The 24,538-nt window shown below is 35.2% G+C and overlaps 2 protein-coding genes, 2 long non-coding RNA genes and 1 pseudogene across 19 annotated transcripts; 4 read left to right on the top strand and 1 right to left on the bottom strand.

Moving 5' to 3' along the window:
- Positions 1–525: 525 nt before the first annotated feature.
- LOC110227784 (meiosis-specific protein ASY2-like) lies at positions 526–3,179 on the bottom strand. Its single transcript, XM_021023374.1, has 5 exons — positions 2,567–3,179; positions 1,755–2,489; positions 1,550–1,710; positions 792–1,470; positions 526–704 (listed from the first exon to the last, which is right to left on the bottom strand). Exons 1-5 carry the CDS (start codon positions 3,177–3,179, stop codon positions 526–528), a joined length of 2,367 nt encoding a protein of 788 aa, XP_020879033.1.
- Positions 3,180–7,149: 3,970 nt separating this feature from the next.
- LOC9310526 lies at positions 7,150–10,408 on the top strand. 13 transcript variants are annotated; one of them, XR_002331224.1, is made up of 9 exons: positions 7,150–7,425; positions 7,519–8,182; positions 8,287–8,353; positions 8,425–8,703; positions 8,829–8,936; positions 9,045–9,239; positions 9,313–9,348; positions 9,567–9,710; positions 10,200–10,365. It is a non-coding gene; the product is annotated as an uncharacterized LOC9310526 (long non-coding RNA). The 13 variants fall into 13 exon arrangements; XR_002331226.1 differs by having other exon boundaries at positions 7,150–7,601; positions 7,750–8,182; XR_002331225.1 differs by having other exon boundaries at positions 7,150–7,601; positions 7,733–8,182.
- Positions 10,409–14,297: 3,889 nt separating this feature from the next.
- Positions 14,298–23,829, top strand: LOC110227527. Its single transcript, XR_002331234.1, has 6 exons — positions 14,298–14,951; positions 15,045–15,531; positions 15,605–15,684; positions 15,764–15,799; positions 23,360–23,479; positions 23,590–23,829. It is a non-coding gene; the product is annotated as an uncharacterized LOC110227527 (long non-coding RNA).
- LOC9310525 lies at positions 17,284–19,002 on the top strand (annotated as a pseudogene).
- LOC9310524 (villin-3) lies at positions 20,610–21,743 on the top strand. Of its 4 annotated transcripts, none has more exons than XM_021021934.1 (3): positions 20,610–20,783; positions 21,268–21,391; positions 21,469–21,743. In XM_021021934.1, the coding sequence occupies exons 1-3, from the start codon at positions 20,695–20,697 to the stop codon at positions 21,553–21,555; spliced, it is 300 nt and encodes a 99-aa protein (XP_020877593.1). In that variant the 5' UTR covers positions 20,610–20,694; the 3' UTR covers positions 21,556–21,743. The 4 variants fall into 4 exon arrangements, 2 of the variants coding, with proteins under 2 accessions (XP_020877593.1, XP_020877592.1); XR_002331214.1 differs by lacking the exon at positions 20,610–20,783 and adding exons at positions 20,934–21,053; positions 21,178–21,188 and having other exon boundaries at positions 21,268–21,743; XM_021021933.1 differs by having other exon boundaries at positions 21,268–21,743.
- Positions 23,830–24,538: the final 709 nt, after the last annotated feature.

The following is a 24,538-nucleotide window of genomic DNA, read 5'->3' as shown; positions in this document are numbered from 1 at the left end:
CCTATTTATAATAAGGTTAAGGTTTGTCTTGGGAATGAAAATTCAATAATGGTGGCGTGCCCTAATGGTTTAAACCATTTTTGGAAATCGAGAAAAGGCAATTATTGCATTAAAGACGAGCCACTTTTCCTACTTTCAAGAAATAAGAAGGGAAAGAGAAACTGTCGCATTAACTACAAAAGTTTCTAAGGCCCAAGCCCAACAAATTTACCGAGTTGACTAACCCGAAGTGGGGAACTCGCGTTAAGCCGAGCTCAGTTCTCGCATTCTAAAGAGAAAGGTCTGATCAGCCTAAAAATCTCGAAAGCATAACCACAAGGCCACAAAAGGTTAAAAGCGGACTTTGCAAACCCGCACATAATTTTAACCAAACCCCCTTGGGGTCATAACCTAGAAAGGTTTAAAAGCCTCCTCAGGCAAATATCTTGTTCAAAAGAAATGATAAAGCCTCCTTAGGCAAAAACAAGTTCGAAATTAAGTTTCAAAATAAATGGGACAATCCCCAGTTTAAAGTGGGCACATCCACTACGGATCGACAGCCACCTCGGACTCCGGCTCGGCTGTCGAATCTTCATTCGCCTCCTTGGCTGGTGCTTGGTCAGATGAAGCTCCTGGTCCGCCCACCACAGTACAACCATCCTCCGGGGTGACCTCCGGTACCGCAGGAACTTCGGATGGGACGACATCTTCCGTCTCACTTGAGCCTGGGAAGGACAGTTCCAGTCAATTTAAAAAAAAAAAACAAACATAAGGTGAGAAAAAGGTAGTAAGTGTCAGGAGCCAAACGTTACCTGCCCAGTCTAGACCCGATTCACTTATAGGAGGCGATTCAGTGAAGAATTCCTCGAAGTCCTGCGGGTTGAAGGTCGAAGTGGGAAGAGCTGCCAAGCAACTCCTCTTTTCAGATAGATTAGCCGATAGTTCGGTCCTCTCTCGCACCTCGGAGAAATCTGTGTCATGGATTTGATCCAACAGAATCAGGTTGCTCTCGTGCTCCTTGATGTCTGATTCCAAATCTGTCCTAGCTTTCTCGGTTTGAATGAAACGGATGGCCCCCTGGATCAACTCCATCCCGCGTCCCTTAAACTCTTTTCTGGCTTTTGATGCCGACCTTGCCAATTTGGAGTCATGTAACTTGTTGATCGCCTTGTAATTCGCGTTAAGCTCAATAAGTTGGTTGTTCAGGGTATCGGCGGTTGATTCGGATTCGTGAAGCCTACTCTGAACACCAGAAAGCTCATCTTGGAGTTTGTAATTTTGGTCGTACTGGTCCTGTAGCTCCCCCTTTATCTTCGCAAGCTCGGATGTTAGACTGTCGACCTTGTCCTCCAGATCGTGCTTGGAGCCGGTAGAAGAGCTTAGTTCAGCCTCAAGAGCAGAAAGTTTTTTCTTCCACGCGTTATTCTCCTTTTCCCGACCAAGGACCAGCCCCTCGTAATGTTCAATCATGTCATTAAGCTCACCGTTAGCCTGACATTATGCACAAAACCGGGATGGTGAGTCATTTCGAAGAACGACAGCACTATCGGAAAAATAAAGTGGAACTAACCCGAGATGAATGATGAGCATGAAGCAAATAGCGTTCACGAATCGTAGGGCGCCACTTGTCAAAGTCTAGCAAGATCGAACCCGATCGGGTCTTGAAGCATCGGAAGACGCTGCCTTCTTTCTCCATAGCTGCGAAGGAGGAAGAGTTGTAAAAATTGGAATCTGAATAGAGACAAAAACTTTTAAGTATGTGTAAATCACCAAACCTGAAAGCGATTTGACTTGAGGGACAAGAGCAGGCTTTAACCTCGAGGAAGCATCTCGAGATTCAGAATCTCCCTTTTTAGGAGATGCGCTCCGGACAGTCTTTTCGCTGTCGGGCTGGGAAGAGGAAGACATATCCACAGGTCGAGGAGGACCCATTGGTTCAGTAGGAGGGGATGATCGAGGTGAACGGTCAGTCCGGGCCCTTGACTTCTTCCTTCGCGGAGAAGAATCACCACGAGAGGACTTGTCTCTCTTCCTGCGAACCAAGTTCTTAAGTGGTTCATTGCTAAAATCATCTCGAGAAGGACGAGGTGAATCACGGCGAGGAGATCGGGCCCTCCGAGGAGAACGGTCACCACGACGTTCGCGCCGAGGTGTCGATCTGAAAGCAGCAATGGATCTGGCCCCTTCGGTGCTGCCATCATCAACCAGCAGGGTCCTACTGTAGTCCTTCTTATCTATAGAAGCCGCAAGAAACTCTTTCTTCTCCTCACAAGCCTCAGCTATTGGCTTGGAGAGCACCTTACGCTTGGCCGCAAGGGCCCGAGATGACATCCCCTGAGTTGAGGGAGGAGGCGGAAGTTGGTGAAGTTGACCTGGGGGACTCATCCTGAGCTTGTGGTTGGCTTCTAAAAATCGTTCAAGAGTGAAAGAATTCCAAAGGGTTTCCCCTTCGAGAATTATTTTGAAGAATTCAATGAATGCTTCAGATGGGAGAGTCGGAGCGACGAAAACTGTGAAATGAAACAACGGTTTTAGTCAATAAAAATAATAAAACAACCGGGAAAGATATGGGCGACCTATTCTCTACCAGGTTTGGCATACCACTTCGAAGGGAGTAAATCTGCAAGATTTCCAATCGAAGCGGGAGTTTTCTTAATCATAAACCAAGGATGGTGCCAATTTTCATCCTTGTTTGGAAGATGCGAAATGATGTTCCTGTTGGCGTTTGGATATGCTGAGAAATACCCCGTTTTCTTCGATGAACTTCTCACGCTTAGAAGCTCATTTAGCTCAGCGATTCCGATAACATATCCGGCCTCCGCCGCGATTGTTATAATTCTGAGAATAGTTCGAAGAAGATTGGGGGTTAGTTGAGGAAGAGCGATTTCAAGAGCCGCTAGGTATCGAACTAGGGCTTCGGGAAGGGGAAAGGTCAGCCCGCAACCTTTAAAATAGATCTCATATACACAGAAATAGCCGTCGCGGTGGCTTTCTGGGGACTCCGTGGGATCGGCTATCTGCGCCTCCGCCATAATTCCCGGTGAAATTCGGCAGAGCTCCCTCAATCGTTCGAGAGATTGAAGGGTACAGGTGGTTCTGTAGTGCGGACCAGCAATATCATTAGGGCGGGTGCACTCGTCATTACTAGAACGCCTCTCATCGAATGACGGAGACTTGGGTCTATCGGAATCAGAAGTCATCGGGAGGAATGAAAAATTCAAGTTTCGGCAAAGAGAAAATCAGCGAGGAAAGAGAAGAGAGGAGTTTCGATTAAAGCGTAAAAGTAGAAAATGATGATGAAAAGAAGTTACCTTACACAAGCTAAATGATGGAACCGCCTCGGAAGTTGTGTGGGAAGTGGGAAGGTTTTTTCCCGTTTTAATAGTAATTAATTAATATACGGTCATAATGATGACAGATGTCACTCGGTTAAAAATGGCTAGTGCCGAAATTAAAGGAGTGATGAGATTTTCGGCGAGAAACTAGAACGATCCTCCGAATTGGAATGGCACTTCGAAGAACTTGGGGGGCTAATTGTTGGTGTCGGATCCCGCACCAAAGGTCCAGGACCAACCAAAGATTGCCACGTAGTCAGGGTAACGGCCCATAAAGGATAAAGCAATTATACCCACAAGTCAAAAGAACAGTCGAAGTGGCTATCACCATAAGGAGAATCCGAAGTGACTACACCTCGACACGAGTCCGGAGACGAAGTCATGGTTAAGTCAGTCCAAGGACATTTGGGCCAAAAGGCGAGACACATGAAGATCAGAATCAACTCAAAGTCAAACGTTAAGCATTAAAAGCAAAGATCAAAACGGACACATTTAAGAGAGAATAATTGTACTTAATTAGCCACTTAAATGTCGTTTTTCTATGTATAAATATAAAGGCCAATGGCCATGTATGGGGGATATATCTCTCTGGAGGAAGAAACACTACAACAATTTTTGTAGTAATTCATAAGCTTTTTGCATATTTATTTTTGTCCCTCAAAAGTAATCTTTTCTACTTAATAAAAATACTTGAGTGTGTGAATCCGACATCCACGATACATGTCCAGTAAAACAGGTCCCCAATGCGATCTTGAAAGTTTTAATATTCTAATTAGAACATAACATGTGGCAAAACTATAATTCACCAAATCACGACACATTTCAATTACTTGATTATATTTTAATACATGGTTTAATATTTATCAATTTTTTAACTTAAATATATCTATAATTAGTTTTATTTTCGTAAAAAAAAAGATAACAAAATTATTAGTAAAACACATATCAATATATTTTTAATATACATGTGTATATTAGAAAGAAAAGAAAAAAAGAGAGACACTATTAGCTTAGAATAAGGATAACTAAAGTTCAGAGTATAATAATTTTTAAAATAGACACCCTTGCAAATATGTTGTTTTATATATTTTTCTTCTCCTTTTGTTTTGTTTTTGTTTATTTTCCTAAGATAAGTGTAAGATATAGATGTCAACAAAATACATAAATGTCAAAACTCACAATTGTTGTTATGGGTGATATATCTAAAAAAAATATGAAAATAATTCAAGTATGTTAGTAAAATATATATGTCCCAACCTAAACAAATTACTAATAAAAAAAATCTTCTTCATGTTTCATTTTCCCACGAAAAAGTATATTTACCTAATGTTAATTAAATTGAAAATTATATTAGAAGAGGGCATTTCACGAAGTAAAAAACTCAGTTAGGACATTAAAACATGAACACCACAAAAACAATTGTTAAAAAAACTGAAAAAAAAAATTATGAGGTTATTTTCCAGATTTTCTACAATCACTTCAAAATAATTACTTGGTTTTCGATAAAACTTTAACTTTACTTTTCATTTTTGATTTGCCTCTTATAGCCCCAAATCAAGTTTTTTGGACAAGAATAACACTCAAAAGTTTATTAGACCAAAATAGCACTTTATTTTTGATTTTTTAAATTAATAAATAATTATAAATAAATACAAAAAATCACAAATTCATCGTTAATATTTTCCCGCCAAACAAAATCCCGTCAAAATTTTCCCGCCAAAAACATTTCGTCAAAATTTTCTGCCAAAAAAATTTTCGTCCACCTTTTCCCGCCAAAAAAGAATCCAAGAAATTTAGGAAGGATTCCACAAAATTTAGAAAGAATTTCACGTAATTTAGGAAGGAGTTCAGGAATCGTGAAACCCTTCCTGAATTACGTGGAATCCTTACTAAATTCATAAATTCATGAAATCCTTCCTGAATTACGTGAAATCCTTCCTGAACTTCGTTGAATCCTTCCTGAATTTCGTGCAATCCTTTCCTGCAATTCAAGGAATCCTTTCTGAATTCCGTGAAATCCTTCCCAAATTCCTTGGATTTTTTTGGCGGAAAAATTTTGATGGGGTTATTTTTTTGCGGGAAAATGTTTGGAAATATTTTTACGTTGCGAAATTTTTTTGGCGGGAAAAATATATTTTGGCGGGAATTTTCCAATTCTATTTATTTATTTATTTTAATTAAACTAATTATTCATATTTAATATTTAATTAAAGTTTATAGTGTTATTTGCGGAACTTTTCAAATGTAGTGCTATTTTTGGAAGAAAAACTTATTTTATTGTTACTTTTTGTCAATCTCCCTATTTATAAAACAAATTTGAATATATAAATAATTTTTTTTCACATATTTTATATATTTTCATTTTCCAATAAGTTTAAGAACTTATCTAATTTAATTTTTAATATATTAACAAATTTAGATTTGACACGTGGCGACATCTTATGTTTTACTTGACATGTGTCGCAATCACATATGTGAGTTAGCAACTTTGAAAATCCAACTTTATATACTAAGATTTTTTGATAGGATACGAAAATTTTACTTCTTTTTACAAAATATTTTAACAAATTCTATTCTTTTTTATATATAAACATTTTTTTACTTATGTTTAAATATTTTTTTCCAACAAAAATAGGAACATTTTCAGTTTAATCTATAAATATATCCACAAATTTATATTAGACACGTGATGACATCTAATGTTTTACTTAATACGTGTCGCGATCACGTGAGTTAGCAACTTTGATGTATACACCCAAATTAGAATATGATGATAAATTTTTCCTAAATAGAATATAAAAAACTTACATGTATTGCTATTTCAAAAATATTATTTAAAAACATTTAAATAGTCTATATAAATCGGTTTGGTTTATTTGACACTCTTCAAACGGTCATAAATAGTGGACGTGAATAGGCATGGCCAAAAGCTAACCGTAACCGTATTTCGGACTGTAACCGGACCGTTTCTCAACCGTAACCGAACCGTAACCGTATAAAACGGTTAATAACCGTAACCGTTAACCGTAAAAATAAATTAGTTACGGTTAAAAAATATACTAACCGTAACCGTTAATTAACCGTAAACGTATCAAAACCGTTAGTTAACCGTACGGTTAACCGTGCGGTTAACCGTATAGTTAACCGTGCAGTTAAAACCTAAAATACATAATTATTTCACTAAACCAGTGCCTTAAATGGTTCAATGCGCCCCACTATTAAATTTAAACCACTCCACTCGTCCACTACTCATTTTTCACAATCAAATCATAAATAATTTACAAGTTATTATTTTCTCCTGTAATCGTTTCTTAATTCTCATAACATCCTTTCTATAGTATTGTTTGGAATACGTATTGTCAATAAAATAATAACTCAATCATTATAATTATTACCATTGATTTAGTTATTCGTTGGTTTACTTAACAGAACAAAATAGCTAATTAATTATAAATATAAAAGTACATAATTACATATATTATATATTTTAAAATATATTATATATTGTAAAATATATTATATATTGTAAATTATATATTATTTGATATATCATCATTAAATTTTTTATTCTAAAACTTAAAAATACTTAAGTTTTTGTCTTTGATATTAACCGTATCGTAATAATTAAATAACCGTAACCGTATTTAACCGTAACCGTTGTAACCGTAACCGTATTTAACCGTAACCGTTTTAACCGTATATATAACGGTTAAGATTACGGTTAGAGAAATTTTATAACTATAACCGGAGGTTAATAAACCGTAACCGCAATAACCATAACTGTGGTCATGCCTAGACGTTAAACGTCACTTAAATCCAGAAAAGTAAATCTTTCAATTACACGATGTTTCGACCGTTTGGTCTCTAAAACCCAGAAAATAACACCGACTTAGAGAGAAAATCCTCAATTATAAGAACTCTATTCTCTGCCTTAAGACGCAACGGTCTAATTTTGTTTCTCAAAATTCAAACAAAGATTTTCTGATTTTTTGTTTCTCTCTGCAACGATCGACCTAGAAGATCGTCGCTGAAGCAAAAGACGGAGAAGGAGGAACTCGAAAATTCATATAGAAGGAGCCAAATCGCGAAGGAATTGAAGCCTGACATGTTCGTAAGTTGAAATTCAAACAAGTTTGCTTCTGATATTATGCTTTTCTTCTGGAACTATCATCTAGAAGATGACGGAACTCTGCGTCGATGAAAGGATTGACTCAAGGAGGAGGAACTCGAAACGCATAAGATTGGGGTAAAAAAAAAAACCTGCAAATCATGAAGAATTTCATGTTCGTAAGTGTTACTAGGGTCTTTGTGATTCTTAATTTTGTTATATTTCAAGGAGATTGTTAATTCTTATATCTTTTGGTTGATCACTGGCACAATTGTATCTTTGTTTGTCGAGGTTTTTGATTCAATTTAAGGTTTGATGATCGACAAGGAAAAGACGGAGGATGGACTCAAGGAGGAGGAATTGGGAACGCTTGTGGTGGAGCGAATCCTTAAGAATTTCAAACCTAACATGTTCGTATAAGTTACTTACATGTAAATAATTTCTGCGTTTTCGACTAGCCGGTATTTTCAGCTCCTCTGTTGATAACTGGAAAGATTATATTAAGACATAATATATTGACTATGCCAGCATGTTTTAGCTAATTCTTGGTGTTCGCTTGTAAGACTTTTTATATAAGTAAGATTGAGACCTAGTTGGGTCCCTATGATTTTATCTTCTGTTTGGATACCAATCTTATAAGGAGCAAGATGTTGCAAATTTTCATATTTTTGAATGTGCTGCAGTTTTACTCTTTAGTTATTGGGGGATGCTGTTAGTATTGTATTTTATTGTGATGAATTGTTGCCTCTCGACTTTTGAGGTAGCCCTCATTGTGATGGATTTCATCTTTTCAGTTGAAGGCCTTAAGTATATATTTGACATGTTGAATTTAGCCACCTAACTTTTGTTTTCTCCCGAGCGTAGGAGGATCAAGAAGCAGCAGTTCGTCTAGCGAGCACAGCAAAATTCGTTGAAGGGAAGACCAGTGCAGGTACCATATTTTGTTATTGTTAAGTAATAGTCACTAGCTCTGAAAGATTGTTTAATAAAGTCTGCTTGCAGGCCCGTATATTTGAGGGTAAAGAACCTCCACAAGTTGTTGCAATTTTTCAACATATGGTGGTCCTTAAGGTATTTCTTTTGATTGTTATTGATTATTGATGCAAGGCAATATATTGGTAATTGATACTTTTTGGGTCGTTTGAGCTCTGGTTACAAAAATAAGATGACAGAGAAAGGTTCATTAGACGAAACCAACACGCTGGAATCAACTGCATTTATTTATTCAGGTATCTGGAACTAGCTGAAGTTCACAATAACAAGGCTCTACAAGTTGAAGCGGTACTTTGCTATCTTACTTTCTCTCTTGTTAAGTGGTTTTTCTACTTAAGACTGTTCAAAACTTGACTACCTATTCGTGATAGTGTAATGTTAGAATTTAAAAACGATGTCTGGATGTTGTTTAGTTTGTATCAAGAAAGACGCATTTTACACCTGGGAATCTGGGATCATCTTTTTTCTTGCTAACTCAGCATGGGATTAATGTCAAGCACGCAAAAGAGGCAACCAACATTGTAAGTAACCCTTTGATGATTCATCCACATACTTATCTATGGAATTTTGATAGATTATTAAGAGACTATAGAAGCTCATATTGTCAACAAATTTACTTTCTATTATAGAGTTCATGATGAAGAAAGGCTGTGTTCTTACTCCTCACGCAAATTACAGTCTCCCTGGCATAACCAGAGCAATTGTAAGAAAGAGACATTCTTTTCTATTATTTTCTTTCACGGTCATGGCGAAACAGAACTTCATCTTAGAAGAAAGAAGAATCAGTCTCTCCGAATTCCATACAGTTGATGAGGTTCTTTCAGGTTACAAATGATCAGTTTAATCTGTGTCTCTCTCTTTCTCTAGAAAAATATAACATTGGTTTTGTTTTTTCAGGTATGGACAACATGAACTATAGCAGAACTAAGCCCGGTATGTACAGTCTCTTGTAGCTTACGCATAAAATATCCTCAATCGTTCTGCACCTACATCTATGACATTTACTAAATGAAACCAATAATAGTTTTCTCTAAAACTTTGAATAAATGTAACCTATAGTTAAAGTTCTTGATGACATCTTCAAAGGATCTTACTTAACCATATGAAAACATTGTCTTTGAGCATAATAATCTCCTCTTCTTTGGTTACAGGTTGTGAAAATTGATGGGCGTGTGATTGGTGACGGATAAGTTGGACCGGTAATGTGAACACTGCAAAACGCTTACGAGAAACTGATAGAGGATTCAGGTATGCCAATACCTACTTACCAAGAAACCTGAAATACAGAACCAGAGGTAAATAAAGTTGCTAAAATCTGCATCTATCTAAGAGTAGTATATCAAACTTTTTGGCTATGATCTATTCGTAGCTTACTAAATGCAAGAGTAGAATAAAGGTTTGATCTTTCACATGATTCAATTGGTTTTGAGTAAAAAAAAAAAAAAAGCTTTTACGTCACATTTAATAGATTTCCTTCCACATAAGTAAAGAAGCTCTTTCTTTTCAGGTGATACCGATGTTACGTTTTAGCCTTCTTGTTGGTCGTTTCTTCTTATTTTCCATCTTGAAATATGAGAACTAGTGAACATTCATCTTTTGGAATGCCATGTCTATAAATTTATGTCATACAAATGGTTGTGAGTTTTTCAAAACCATTTTTAGTCAGGTATTATGATTTTGTTAGCAGTTTTTTGGCCTTCCATTAGAAGTTCATAATATTCATTGCTTGTTGTAGATTTGAAATGATCCAGGAACCCTCACAACCCTTTTGTCTTATATTACAGGTGATGATTCTTGATTGTTTCGTCACTCCAACCTAGCTAGAAATCAAGAAGTCCGTTGATGAGATTTTGCACTTCTTGTGATTGTAATTTTCGTTAAGTCTTACCCTTTTTTGGGAGTCTTTCACTTACTAGGCTTTGATGTACCTATAGCTTTTCCTGCTCTTTGTTTTTTTACAGTTTCATTGGAAATATAGGTTCAGTGGCTTGAAGGTTCAGTGGCTTGAACATTCTGGAGATGGATTAGGTACACTGACTAATTACTGACCAGAGTGTTCTCCATGATCAAGTAACTAATTTATGGCAATGCTTTTGTCTTATAATGTAAGCTTGCACCAATATGATATTGTGCATAATATTTTACAGGAAACGATAAGCAGTCCCTTTTTGTGGCAATGCTTTTTCTGCAAGTTTGTGTGGGTTTTAAAATAAAATGTGTTTTGCGGTTTTTGGCGGAAATATATTAATTTGCTGTTTTGATTGGAAAATTCAACTTTGCGATTTTGGCGAAAAATAGGAAATCATATTATCTAGGACCTCATGGGTTGCCTAGTTGGTCATGGTCCTATTTGAGTTTGGTCTTATTTGGACACGGTCCTATTTGGATATGGACCATCAATGTCTAGAAAACGGAGTTGTCCATTTGGACATGGGCATTTGGACCTTGACAGCCCAATTGACATCCCTACTTGTAACTAGTGTATGTTTCCGATGATCAGAAGCTTTGCTGGACCTGAAGGAAGATTCTGTTTCGATTTCTTCATCTTCTTAGTGTAGATTGACGTGAAGAGAAAGGGAAAGGATAGAAGCAAGAGGAAAGATAGAAGAATCACCAATGTTTTCGTCCTTTTGTTTATTTTTGAAGATGAAGATACAAAACAACAACGTTTTAGTACAAAGTTACATGTTATATAAATCTAGGGTTATTAAATACATGACAAAAAACGTATATAGTAAAAATATTAGTACATCAAGTTAAAAAATATCATTATAAGCTATGGCTACCTTTTTTAGTAAAGGATATATCTAACAAATTAAAATATAGAGAAAGAAAATCAAATAAAGGAAGAATACATTTGTAGTATCCAAAACGTTTGATTTCTATATTATAATTGACCTTTATAAGACATGGACATGTGTCAAATTTTTATTATGGCAAAAAATATTCCATTTAAACAAAAAACAGTTAGTTATTTTGTATTTCCAATATATATACATAAAAAAAATTAAAAAGACAAAATTTTCTAAATTAAAGGTCCTAACACTTAAATAGAAACTAAAGAAATATATTAAAAAATATAGAAAGAATAATCAAATAATGGAATTGACCAAAAGAAAATGAATTTTAGTACAAAATATTTCACTTACATCTTTTAATTGTAAATAATAAAACCACAATCTAGACATGGACATAGGGTAGTTTTTCATTTTTTAAAATTCAGTCGGGTAATTTTATATTTCACAAAAATATATATTATATATTACATAAAAATGGAGACAAATAATTGTATATTTACTAAGTTTTATCCCATGTCATGCACGGATAGCTTCGTTATATAAAATATTATAAAGATGATTAGAAACATTTCTTATAGTTAAAAAGATATATAATATATTTTGATATGTTCTAATAATATTTAGTAAATATTTGATTGAATTTATAAAAATTGACTTTCCTTTTCTATAAAAGAGATTAAAAGATTTTAGAATTTTAATCAAGTATATATTTGGTGTTGACAAAAAAAAATTCAAGTATATATTTGGAGATAAAATTATATATTTTCCCTCCTCATTTTTGTATTTATTTGATAGATTAGAAATTAGTATAGATATAATTAGTAGATTGACGCTATATCATAGCAATGGCGATGAAGACATATGAGTAGCAATGGCTATGAAGACCTATAAAATACAGTAATTATATGAAAAAAATCACTAACCACCGCAACGAGAGTACTTATAAAAATTATCTACTTTCATTAAATTCTTGGGGCTTTTGCAAAAATGCCACTTTTTCAATGCTACTTTTCAAAAACACTTCTTTTTTAAAACCTTATAAAAAATGCTCTTAAAAATATAAGATTTACCCAAATATGTATGTAATATTATTAAAACATACACAAACTACATTTCTATGTATCTAAAATCTTATAAATACTTTATAAATACCTTATAAATGCATTTTAAATACCTTTAAAAACTTTTAAAATATCTTGTAAAACCTTTGAAAAACCTTAATAATCCTTTAAAATAACTTGTAAAACCTTTAAAAACACCTTATAAAACCTTATAAATACTTGGATCGAGTCTTCAAGTAGTAGTTACAATCCATAAGTACCTTATAAACCTAATAAAACTTTATAAAAGTTTCAGATTTAAAAAGGAGCATTTTTGAAAATGGACATCTAAAAGGGGCATTTTTGAAAAGGGACACACCAAAAGGGGTATTTTTAACAATTTCCCTAAATTCTTTATCCTTGATCTGTTTATTGGACCTTATACCAATAAAGACCTATGTAATCGTTGGGCCCTGTGCTATGTTAGATGGATACCAGTCATCTGCATGCTGTGATTTAAATGGCCAGGGTCGGCTCAACAAATTATTGGGCCATGTGCTGTGTTGCAATTTTTTTTTACTTGATGGCCTACATGTTTAACATTTAAAAAATTAGATCCTATTTTGTAATTATTTGAACAATTTGGACCTTAAAAAACAAAGAAAAAAATATTATATATATGAAATTTGGTCAACTTTCTCCATCTTTTCGCCATGTCAACTCACCAGAGAGTGCCACGTGTCCACAACTGAATCACTAAAAAAACCATTCGCTTCATCTTTATCTGTCATTTTCGTCTTCTCCGTACGTTTTTATCGGTTTTATAAAAACAAAAAAAATAGAAACGGATTGGTGACGATTTGTTTTCCTCGGTCTTACGCTTCCCCGGTTTTATAAAAATAAAACCACATAAAAATCATATACAATTCGGCTTGGTTCGATTTTGGTTATTTTCAGTTTATTCCCTAATTTTTTTACAAAAAAGTAACATTAGATTTTATATCTTGAATTGTATCATTTTGATTCAGATTCGATAAAACCATGAGTACATTCCAACATAGTTTACCAATTGATTTTCTTTTCTCCAACATGCATGTATTGATATAAACATGCTTAAAAACATTATTAGATTGAGAAAAGTTATTTATCTAACTAATATTACCAAGAAGCTTTTTGCAAAAATAATTAAAAGCCAACCAAATAAATGTTATTATAATAATAAAATATAAAGCAAAAAACGAATGGTTAAAACCAAACCGAACCGAAACCAAAACATTTTTAATAATTATCGTCGAACGGGTTTTTGGAAGAAACCAAAACCAAAACTAATCATATAACTACGGTTTGGTTCAATTTTTTGGATAAGATTTTTTTGCCACTCCTAGTTTATTACTGCGGAGATAAGTTTATAATTTATTTATATCGATAAAATAAATTATAAAACAGGAAAGACAGTGGATAAAAAGTGAATATTTATAACACTAATAAAACAAAATTGATCAATAAAAATATTTAACATTAATTTAAAATAAAAATAAAAAAAAGCCCGCTCATAGAGCGGATATTGACCTAGTAAAATTAAAAATAAGACTATGTGCTCCTGCACACTCAACACACCCCAAGAGCCGGGCCTGCAAAAAGGCCATAGAATAGCCCAAAAAATGATAGCACCGAGAAGAACCAAATAATACTTCACCAAATGGAGACATATCATACGACATCTAATAAAAGTAAAATATGTGCAGTAGAATACCAATTAGATCCACAAGCTAAGCCATTCTCATTTGAAATAGATTATTGTTAAACTGTACTTAATTGGTTAGTGGAGAAACTATGAACTTACATGTTCTTGAATAGCGTTAAACCAAAAGTGGGAAAGTGATCAAACCCACATGCAACTCCAATACTACTAAAGAACGTCACTTGAAGCAACTCCAAACTAAGCTACAAAAATCGACTTTCTTCTCAAAAATTGAGAATTTCTGGTAGATTACACCGGCAAATTAGATAATTATTTTGGGAAATGGTCATTCTGATTTTTTTTTTCTAGTGATTCCTCTCATGGAAGAACACCATTGGCGAAGTAAATTGTAGTTGACGAATTGTAATTATAAACTTTGTGATGGATCAAGATGTTTAATTGGTTAAACTATGAAATAATAAAATGGACATCTGTCCTTCAATTAAACCAAACCAATTTTAAACTAAACGATTTTAATTTTTGATGGACTCGGTTCACCGTGAACCAAAAGAATCAGTTTAGAAATTGGTTTGGTAAATGGTTTAATTGAAGAAACACTCTTCAACGGTCAAATCAAAACACAATCGAAATATATAAATCGCGTAAGCCTTGGACACCAAGAGTCTATTTAAATTCACAAAAATATCAGTTTGGATATCGAAATTTGACCGTTGGGCTCTCAGAGGCTCTACCAAATTCTAACATCTCCGACTCCGACGAAGAAGTTGAGAAGCAGTGGAAAAGTTAGATCGTGGAGCCACCGTTGTCGCCGATCTCAGCGAAGTCGTTGGAGAAAGATCTAGTGGAGTAGGAGGCGATGTTGGAGAAAACAGACGATTTTCTGAAGGAGAATGGATGATATCCTGAGGAAGAAGAAGATGAAGAAGGAGAAAGTCTCGACCGTGTTCGACGGAGATGCTAGATTGGCGGAGGAGCCGAATTACAAAGAATTCCACGGTAACAATACTCGTGATTCTTCTCTAGATATTCGGAGGCTAAAGGTTATTGAGATTTGATTAATTTTGTAGAGTCTTTGGAATTGAGTTTTAGGTCAATTCGCGGGGAGTGAAATTGCCGATTTTCGAAGAGGATATCAGCAATTGAAGATTCGATTGATTACAAAATCGAGGATTTGAAGTAAAACCCTGAAAGTGGAAGCTTTTGTTTCTCTGATTCTGGAAAGTTTCCAGTATCCATCCTCTTGATTAAATTCGTATCCTTGCTTGTTTAGGGACGCTAATTGTATATCTAAGAAGATTCTTGGATATAGTTATGGTGATGCTTCTTAAATCCGAAAGAGAAGCAGACGGTCTCTTTGGAAAGTTGTGATGTAGTGTCTCCCTAATCAGGTTTCTTTTCTGGATTGTTGTCTTAGTAGGAACAAGCTGGCCACAATTCTTGAAGAGGAAGAAGCGAGATGGAGAATGAACACCAGTAAGATACTATTTTCATTGGTCAATGGAGAAACATTATAACGGAGAACAGCCGTTGCAGCATACATAATCTTGAACCTCTTTCGTCTATATACCTTTAGTTGGTATGATTTTGATGTGACATGTAAATTCTAGCTTTACAGAATCTCATATTTCTTGATTATTTGTGTGATGCAGGATAAGCTGAAAGGATACTCAAGCCAATCATAAGGATGTTATATGTAGAGACAGTATCAACATAATCAGTAGATTTAAATGTCTGTTATATTCACTTTTTAGTTTTACATAAAGTGTGGATACTCTTTCACTGCCAACTATTAATACGTCTTTGTCCAGGCGTCTCAAACACATGACCCTTTTCTCATTCGCCAGGTAAGTGTAGCTTTTCTGTAGAGTTTTCCTCCCTTTGGATATTCAATACGTGGTTTAATAGCTGTTGAAACTTATTACTACTGAATATTTATTTGGTTACAACATGAGCTGAAATTCATTTGACAACAAGAAGGAGTATTTTGTCATGAGTCAGTTGGTTCACGCATTCAAATAAGTTCCTTGAATCCTTTTTACTGAATTAGTTTGTGTTCCTTTCACCTTTATCACTTCTCTGCAATTGTTCATTATTTTTTCTTTTTAACAGGTTTTCTTTTTACCTGATTGATCAATACTTCTTTATGTTGTGTCTTGGAGTTGCCCGAATTAATATCCTTTCATAATGTTTCCTTCTCTGAGTATACCTGATTGATCAATACTTCTTAATTGGCTTTTATTTTCTCATTTTCTCACAACCATTTTTAGTCCGGTGTGTAAGTGGTTTGGCTACTTCTTTCTTAAGGACTATGTCATTGATTTTGTTAGCAGGCTCTGTTTTTTTTCTCCCAAGTTTAGGAGGATCAAGAAACAGCAGTTCGTCTAGCGAACACAATGAAAAATTCGTTGAAGGAAAGACCAGTGCAGGTACCTTGTTTTGTTATTGTAAGTAATAGCCACTAGCAATGAAGATTGTTTAATAACTTGATCTTCTTGCATGCTCCTATATTTGAGGGTAAAGTACCTCCACAATTTGTTGCACTTTTCAACATATGGTTGTCGTTAAGGTATTTCTTTGATTGTTGCTGCAAGAAAATCTATTCGTAATTGATATAGTTACTTTAACTTTTAGGGTGATTTGAGTTCTGGTTACAAAAATAGAATGACAGAGAAAGGTTAATCAGACGGAATCAGTTGCACTTATTCAAGTATCTGGAACTGGAGTTCACAATAATAAGGCACTACAAGTTGAAGCGGTACTGTTCTTCTTTCTTTGTCCCGTTTTCTTAATTTTCATTCTCTTGTTTCAGTTGATGGCTGAAGAGATAGGATTGGTGGTTAACGTTGACTGTTTCAGAATAGCCGAAAGAGAAGCAAAGTAAGGATCAAAGAGTGCACAAAGAAATGAGGTCCCATATTTAGCTCTCCCTGTACTTTTTATTTATACAGTTGTTTGATGCTACAATAACTTTTAGGGTGGTTTGAGTTCTGGTTACAAAAATAGAATGACAGAGATCAAGATGAGAATTTAGAAATATTATCCATTGTTTTCTTATCAGTTATCAAGATGTGTGCTTATTTTAACATGACTTTTGACCTCTTGCTTTAGGTCGCTTAGGAGGATGGTTTTGTATTAGTTGTTTATTTATTTTCTAATATTTGGTTCTTGATAGTTGATTTCATTAGTTACTTTTATTTACTTGTGTAAATGATTTCTTGCGTAGATGATTTGACTCCATTATACTTTTTTTCTTACTTCTGAATTGGGATTGATTCGTCTCCTTTTTATTTGTGAGTTACTCCTTGTTGCAAGCTCTGTTTGAAACAAATCAACTATTGGATCAAGACTGAAGATGAGAACCTAATTATGTAGCTGCAGAGGTTTATTAAGTTGGTTTTTCATTTGTTTCTCAGTCTATGTTTACAACTGTCTTTCTTGATGTTATAGTGCATAGACATGCTCGAAGTTGTTACATTTTGTGGTGCCATAGAACCAGAGCTTTTGCAGGGGAGAAGAAGTGGAAGATTACTGAGATCAAGTCATGATTAGAAGAAGCTGATGTCTTGGTATTTACAATCAACTTGCTTAATGTTTATACCGTTCTGTTCTAGTTTTAAAACTCAATATATGCTTCTGTGTTTTGTTTTGTAGATCTGGAAAATGGATCTTGAGGCTAGAAGTTTGCAGCCAAGTGCTAAAGTTGTATGTCTTTCTAAACTAAAAGACCGTAAATTGATGGAATTCAAACGAGCGTAAATTGATCTGAACCAATTGAAAAAGGAATTCAAACGAGTCTCGTCCCTGGCGAATTGATGGAATCCAGAGTGGCGGAGGTAAGCTTATGTGTCCTGAGGGACCCTTCTTTATGTTTCATCTTCGCATAATTTTTTAGATGGCAGAGGCGTTTTTGCGATTGACATTATTGTTCTCGTTCCAGGTATCTGCTGATCAAAGAGGAAGATTGGCAATGTCAGTGAAGAGGCTTGACCAATCAAAAGACAGAGTCAGGGAGATTAGAAGACTAATGCTGGAGACAGAAGAGGTTGGCATCTCAGTTTTCCAAGATCTGAATCAGCAATGCCAAACCCTTCTTCATGTGCACACCAAGGTACCGCAATTACTCGAATTGCTTTTGGTATCTATCAGTGCCAGTGATTTACTATCATTATGGGAGAAGAGTCGAAGAAAATTTCCACAAATCACATTTTTCAGGTTCTGCAGCTGAATCTTTGAATAAATGTACCCTATAGCTAAAGTTCTTGATAACATCTTCAAAGGATCTTACTTAACCATATGAAAACAGTAAGTCTTTGAGCATAATAATCTCCTCTTCTTTGGTTATAGGTTGTGAAAATTGATGGGTGTGTGATTGGTGACGGAAAAGTTGGGCGGGTAACAAGAACACTGCAAAACGCTTACAAGAAAAGACAGAGGATTCTGGTGTGCCAATACCTACTTACCAAGAACCTTGAAGTACAAAACGAGAGGTAATCAAAGTTGCTAAAATATGCATCTATCTAAGAGTAGTATATCAAACTTTTTGGTTATCAGATGCAAGAGTAGATAAAAGATTTTATATTTCACATGATTCAGGATTTATTCCGTTTATTTTAGGATTTGAACACGAGGGAACTTAACCAAAAGAAGCATTCAACGTTCACATTCAGGTAATGCATCGAATTTAATTTAATTCTCATAATTTCATGACTAGCTTTGGTTTCTATGAAATGCATGCATTGCCGCATCCTACAGTCCAATTTCCCTACAATGTATCATTTTTGCTTTCATCATCTCTTATATGAACAGTCTAAGCTCTTCCATTTTTCAGCACAAAAGAATTTAGTGTTCACTTTCCTAATGTTTAGTATCATTGAACCCATGTTAAACATTATTACTTATCTTAATTTTGATCTGCCCACTCCTTGTTAGTTACTCATTGGATCTGGACATGTGCTCTCACGCCCTCGTTCTTTATCTCTCTTGTGCTAGTTTATTTTTGATGTGAGACATACAGAAAGCCTGAGAGGATTTGGATTCCAGGATCATATGACACCTGAGAGGTTGGCATCTCAGTTTTCCAAGATCTGAATCAGCAATGCCAAACCCTTCTTCATGTGCACACCAAGGTACCGCAATTACTCGAATTGCTTTTGGTATCTATCAGTGCCAGTGATTTACTATCATTATGGGAGAAGAGTCGAAGAAAATTTCCACAACTCACATTTTTCAGGTTCTGCAGCTGAATCTTTGAAAAAATGTACCCTATAGCTAAAGTTCTTGATAACATCTTCAAAGGATCTTACATAACCATATGAAAACAGTAAGTCTTTGAGCATAATAATCTCCCCATCTTTAGTTACAGGTTGTAAAAATCGATGGGCGTGTGATTGGTAACGGAAAAGTTGGACGGGTAACAAGAACACTGCAAAACGCTTACAAGAAAGACAGAGGATTCTGGTGTGCCAATGCCTACTTACCAAGAACCCTGAAGTACAAAACGAGAGGTAATCAAACTTTTTGGTTATCAGATGCAAGAGTAGATAAAAGATTTTATATTTCACATGATGCAAGAGTAGATAAAAGATTTTATATTAAAAATGGTTTTAATATTCTTTTTGGCTTCGTAATTCTTTTTTTTTCTGTTTATATGTGAAGTACTTCTTGTTGCCACCATGGAGTCGAGAGTGCAAGGCTGCAGGCTCTGCCATGTTCTGTTCGTTTCCCGATGGAAAATGGTTTCTTCTTGATCCTTCTTTTTATAAAGCGAATGTAAAGACTCGCTGAAGCTATTTTCTTCTTCTGATTACATTGCGCCTTATCACCTTTTTCTTACACAGTAGATGGTTGACTTCATTATTTCAACCAAATCTAACATTGGTTTTTTTTTCCAAGTATGCACAACATGAACTATGGGAGGATTTTACCTTATATGGTGGTTTCTCTCATTCAAATTTTACTACTTGTTTTCTTTTTTTATATAGTCTAACGCGTGCAGGTTGAATTTTTCTCTGAAGGAATGCATGTTTGCTGCTTGCTGTTTGCTTTAACTTATATTACTAACACGGCCTTAAATTTAGTTTTCCAAATGGATTTAGTCTTTCTCATTAACTAAAATGTCTGTGAGAGTGAAAGCTCTTCTCTGCTCTACTATATATATGAATTAGTTTTCGAAGAGGTTTAGAAGGTCATCTTATTTCATGCCTTTATCAGTATTTGGTCGGTATCAATATTGTGATTTGATAGCATGTGGGCTGTGCTAGTAATTGTTTTGGTATCAGTTGTATTTGCTAACAATCTTGCAGTAATTCTTTCACTGGTTTTTAAGCGATTATCTTTGGATGAGTTTCTTTGTTTGATATCTAAGCTGCTTGAATTGGTTAATTTATGTGTTATATCTTTTGGTTATAGGTGATCGATGATTCTAGATACGTATAGATTTTGATGTTCCAAGATTTCTATTTTCACTTTCCTTCTGTTCTTCAGAGAGTTAATGTTATGTTGGAAGTTCTTTGTGATTAGTTGGCCAAAGTGATTGTATAGATCTGTTGTTTCGGCAATAGCAAAATCCAGTCTCTTGTGATTTGCTAAACATGTCATATTAATCCCGTGTTTAGCAAATCACTATTAAAAAAGGTATTTCTTTTGATTGTTATTGATTGTTGCTGCAAGAAAATCTATTCGTATTTGATATAGTTACATTAACTTTTAGGGTGGTTTGAGTTCTGGTTACAAAAATAGAATGACAGAGAAAGGTTTATCAGACAAAACCTACACGATGGAATCAATTGAAATGGAGGTCACAATAATGAGGCACTACAAGTTGAAGCGGTACTTTTCTACCTTCCTTTCTCTCGTTTAAAATTCTAACATTACACGATCACGAATAGGTAGGCAAGTTTTTGAAAAGTCTAAAGTAGAAAAACCTTATTAAACAAAATGTCACTCATACGTATTTTAGTTCTTTCTTGCTAAGTTAGCCTGTCAATCAAGAACGCAAAAGAGGGAACAGAGAGCTTGGGGGAAAAAAGAACTTCACCACTCACCAGCAAGAAGGTTTCCACCGAGACTGTCACTTGTTCTCCTTTTTCTTCAACAGAGGTAACTGAAATTGGGACATCAATTATGAGTGTGAAAGCATCTCTAATAGGGTCATATTTGTTGTTGAAAAACTTGCATATTCTAACTATCTTCTTCTTTTCAATGGGTCTACATGGATTCTTAGGAAAATTTCAGGTGAGAATTTAGAAAAATTATCCAACGTTTTCTTATCAGTTTTCAAGATGTGTACATGTTTTAACATGACCATGCACAGGTTGAAGAGATTCACAACTTTTGACCTCTTGACGGAAGAAATGCATTTAATCATGCTGAAATTTATCGAGGTTGGTCAATGTGTGGACCCAAAGGAAAAACAAACTGCCTTTGAGATTAGCCAAGTAATATGCTTCATCAGTTTTGCTTCTCAGCATAAGTTATTGCTCCTCGTTTTCTATCTTGTTTCCTGTTTGTACAGTTTTGTGAAGAGATACATAGATCTCATGGTTTCCTTGAATGCCTTGTCCCCAAAAGTTCCATTATACGAAATCACAGAGGGAAATGAGCCATGCTTCTTCTCCACTTATTTTTCATGGGATTCTACTAAAGCTACTGTAAGGTTTTCTGTTCACAGATATCGTTTGGGTTATTAGCTTGAGAAGGGGGTCTACTTTTAAGTATGGTGCTAGTTAATGTGATTCTGTTAGAGAGGGTTTGGGAACGTACTCATTTAATAGCAATTAAATTATGTAGTTTCGTTGTGGTAGGTTCTCTTTATTATAGAGTGTTCATGTTTTCACGCTTGCTTTAGGTCGCTTAGGAGGATTGTTTTGTATTAGTTGTTTCCTGAACTCTGTTTAGTAGTGTAAATCATATGAGAAGGGGTTCTACTTTTAAGTATGGTGCTAGTTAATGTGATTGTGTTAGAGAGGGTTTGGAAACATACTCGTTTAATGCAGTTAAGTTTGTTACACTGTATGCAAATGCCAACTCTGTTTTTTCATAACTTCCACTTCTTTTTCTAATTGAATTTAGCTTTGGTATGTTTACTTGTAACACATATGCAAGGGAATTCCTTCCAGAAGAAGGCAGCATTATTACTTGGTACACACCACTTTCTGGAGGTAAACACTTAGTGAAGATGCTTACTGGGGAAAGTTGGAGATACTGCATGCTTGTATTTTATGTTTCCTGAAACATTTGTTTATAATTTACCCATCTGCTGCAGGATCAGGCTAGCAGTGGGAACCAAGGACCAAGGCAAAGAGCTGCTGCGTTAGCTGCCTTGACTTCTGGATTAAATACTTCTTCCGGGAGAACAAGCTCTCCGGTAAATAGTATAAGCTCCTTTTTGATGTTTCTACTAGATTCTTTCTGACACATATATGAAGAGATATTGACATATCATGAACTTCCGTGAAGAAAAAAGGCTCTGGATCTCATGTTCAATTAGTTTCCCTGTCATGGATTTCTCAAACTTATCCAAACCTTTTACTTGCTATCAACTATGTCAAGGGTTAAAAGGCACATATCTGGCTGGAAAGTTGTTGTGCTTATTGCTTTTCAGTTTAGGCACAGAACGTAAACCTAATTAGATACTGGATTTTGCTAGTTGCTTTTTACTATGACATGTTTAGCAAATCGCAGCTACTAGTGTCCCATGTTCTTGATCTGTTGACTTAGACGCTTTTTGCGTTAACTATAGAGCCGAGACAGGTCAAATGGAAGTAACTTCCAAGACGAGTACTAGTTAATTGTTAATTTACAGGAAAAAGGAAGATTCTTGTATGGAGAATCCATAGGAGGTGCAGTCACATGATTGCTTCACAAAAATGATCCTTTGTTTTGGAATGGCGCCATTCTAGTTTCTCCAATGTGTAAGATAATTACCAATTTTTTGATTACAGAGTCTTAGGAGATTATATTGAAATTCAAATATATTGTTATGTATGAGTATGCAGATATTTGAGAAGGTGAAGCCCCATCCCGTGGTGATTAATCTGTTTACTAGAGTCGAAGAAATCAGACCGAAATGGAAAATAGTTCCTACAAAAGACGTGATTGACGCTGCTTTCAAGGACCTCGTCTAGCGAGAAGAGGTCTGGATAGTGTATATGGAGTATAACAACCTCTCACCATCTAAAATTGTTATAGAAATATTTTGGTGTATTTAAATGCAGGTAAGGGACAACAAGCTGATATATCAAGACAAGCCTAGGCTTGAAACAACACTTGAGATGCTCATGACAAGCAAGAACCTCGAAGATACTCTCCACGAGTTTCATTACTTATATATTATTTTTGATCCCATGATATGAGTTTCCTGACAAAATTACTTGACTAAGACAACATGTGATCGGATTGTGCAGAAAACAATACCTTTCTTTGTATTACACGGAGAAGCAGATACAGTGACGGATCCAGAGATAAGCAAAGCCCAGTACGAGAAAGCTAGCACGTTTTGGTCTCTTTCTTTTAATGGTCCTCAGGTTTCGTCTCTTTTTTTTATACCTATATTACGTTCTTGATTTAGGTTATAGATCTGCTTTAATGAGAAACACTTGTACTCCGATCATGTGTCTTTCTTCTGTCAATGCAGTGGTTTGGAGTGTTTGGTGTCTGATTTGGCTGCTTGAGCGTTGATTGAAGATTGCAACATTCTCTTGTGGCTATTTGTGGTTTCAGGGGTTTTACTCGTTTCCTATTTTTGTATACCTACTTCACTTTAGTTTTGTAAAGTGTTTATAATTTACCCTTCTGCTGTAGGATCAGTCTAGCAGTGGTAACCAAGGACCAAGGCAAAGGGCTGCTGCTTTTGCTGCCTTGACTTCTCCATTTAATTTTTCTTCTGGGAAAACAAGCTCTCCGGTAAACAGTATAAGCTCATTTTTTTTTGTTTCTACTAGATTCTTTCTAATAGAAATACGAAGATATTGATATATCATGTGAACTTCGATGAAGGCTATGGATCTCATGTTCAATGAGGTTCTCTGTCATGGAAATAATATATTAGTGGTTAAGGCACATATATGGCTGAAAACTGGTTGTGCTTACTGCTTTTCATCTTAGGCACAAAACGTAAATCTTAATTTTCATTCTCTTGTTTCAGTTGATGCCTGAAGAGATAGGATTGGTGGTTAACGTTGACTATTTCAGAATAGCCGAGAGAGAAGCAAAGTACAGATCAAAGAGTGCACAAAGAAAAGAGGTCCAATGTTCCTCTCTCCCTGTACTTTTTATTTATACAGTTGTTTGATGCTACAATAACTTTTAGGGTGGTTTGAGTTCTGGTTACAAAAATAGAATGACAGAGAAAGGTTCATCAGACGGAATCAGTTGCACTTATTCAAGTATGAGAAAAATTTTAGGTGAGAATTTAGACAAATTATCCATTGTTTTCTTATCAGTTATCATGACTTTTGACCTCTTGCTTTAGGTCGCTTAGGAGGATGGTTTTGTATTAGTTGTTTATTTATTTTCTAATATTTGGTTCGTGATAGTTGATTTCATTAGTTACAAAAATAGAATGACAGAGATCAAGATGAGAA

This window comes from Arabidopsis lyrata, assembly GCF_000004255.2.
Source record: "Arabidopsis lyrata subsp. lyrata unplaced genomic scaffold ARALYscaffold_6, whole genome shotgun sequence".
NCBI lineage: Eukaryota > Viridiplantae > Streptophyta > Magnoliopsida > Brassicales > Brassicaceae > Arabidopsis > Arabidopsis lyrata.
This window is presented reverse-complemented; position numbering and strand designations above follow the sequence as displayed.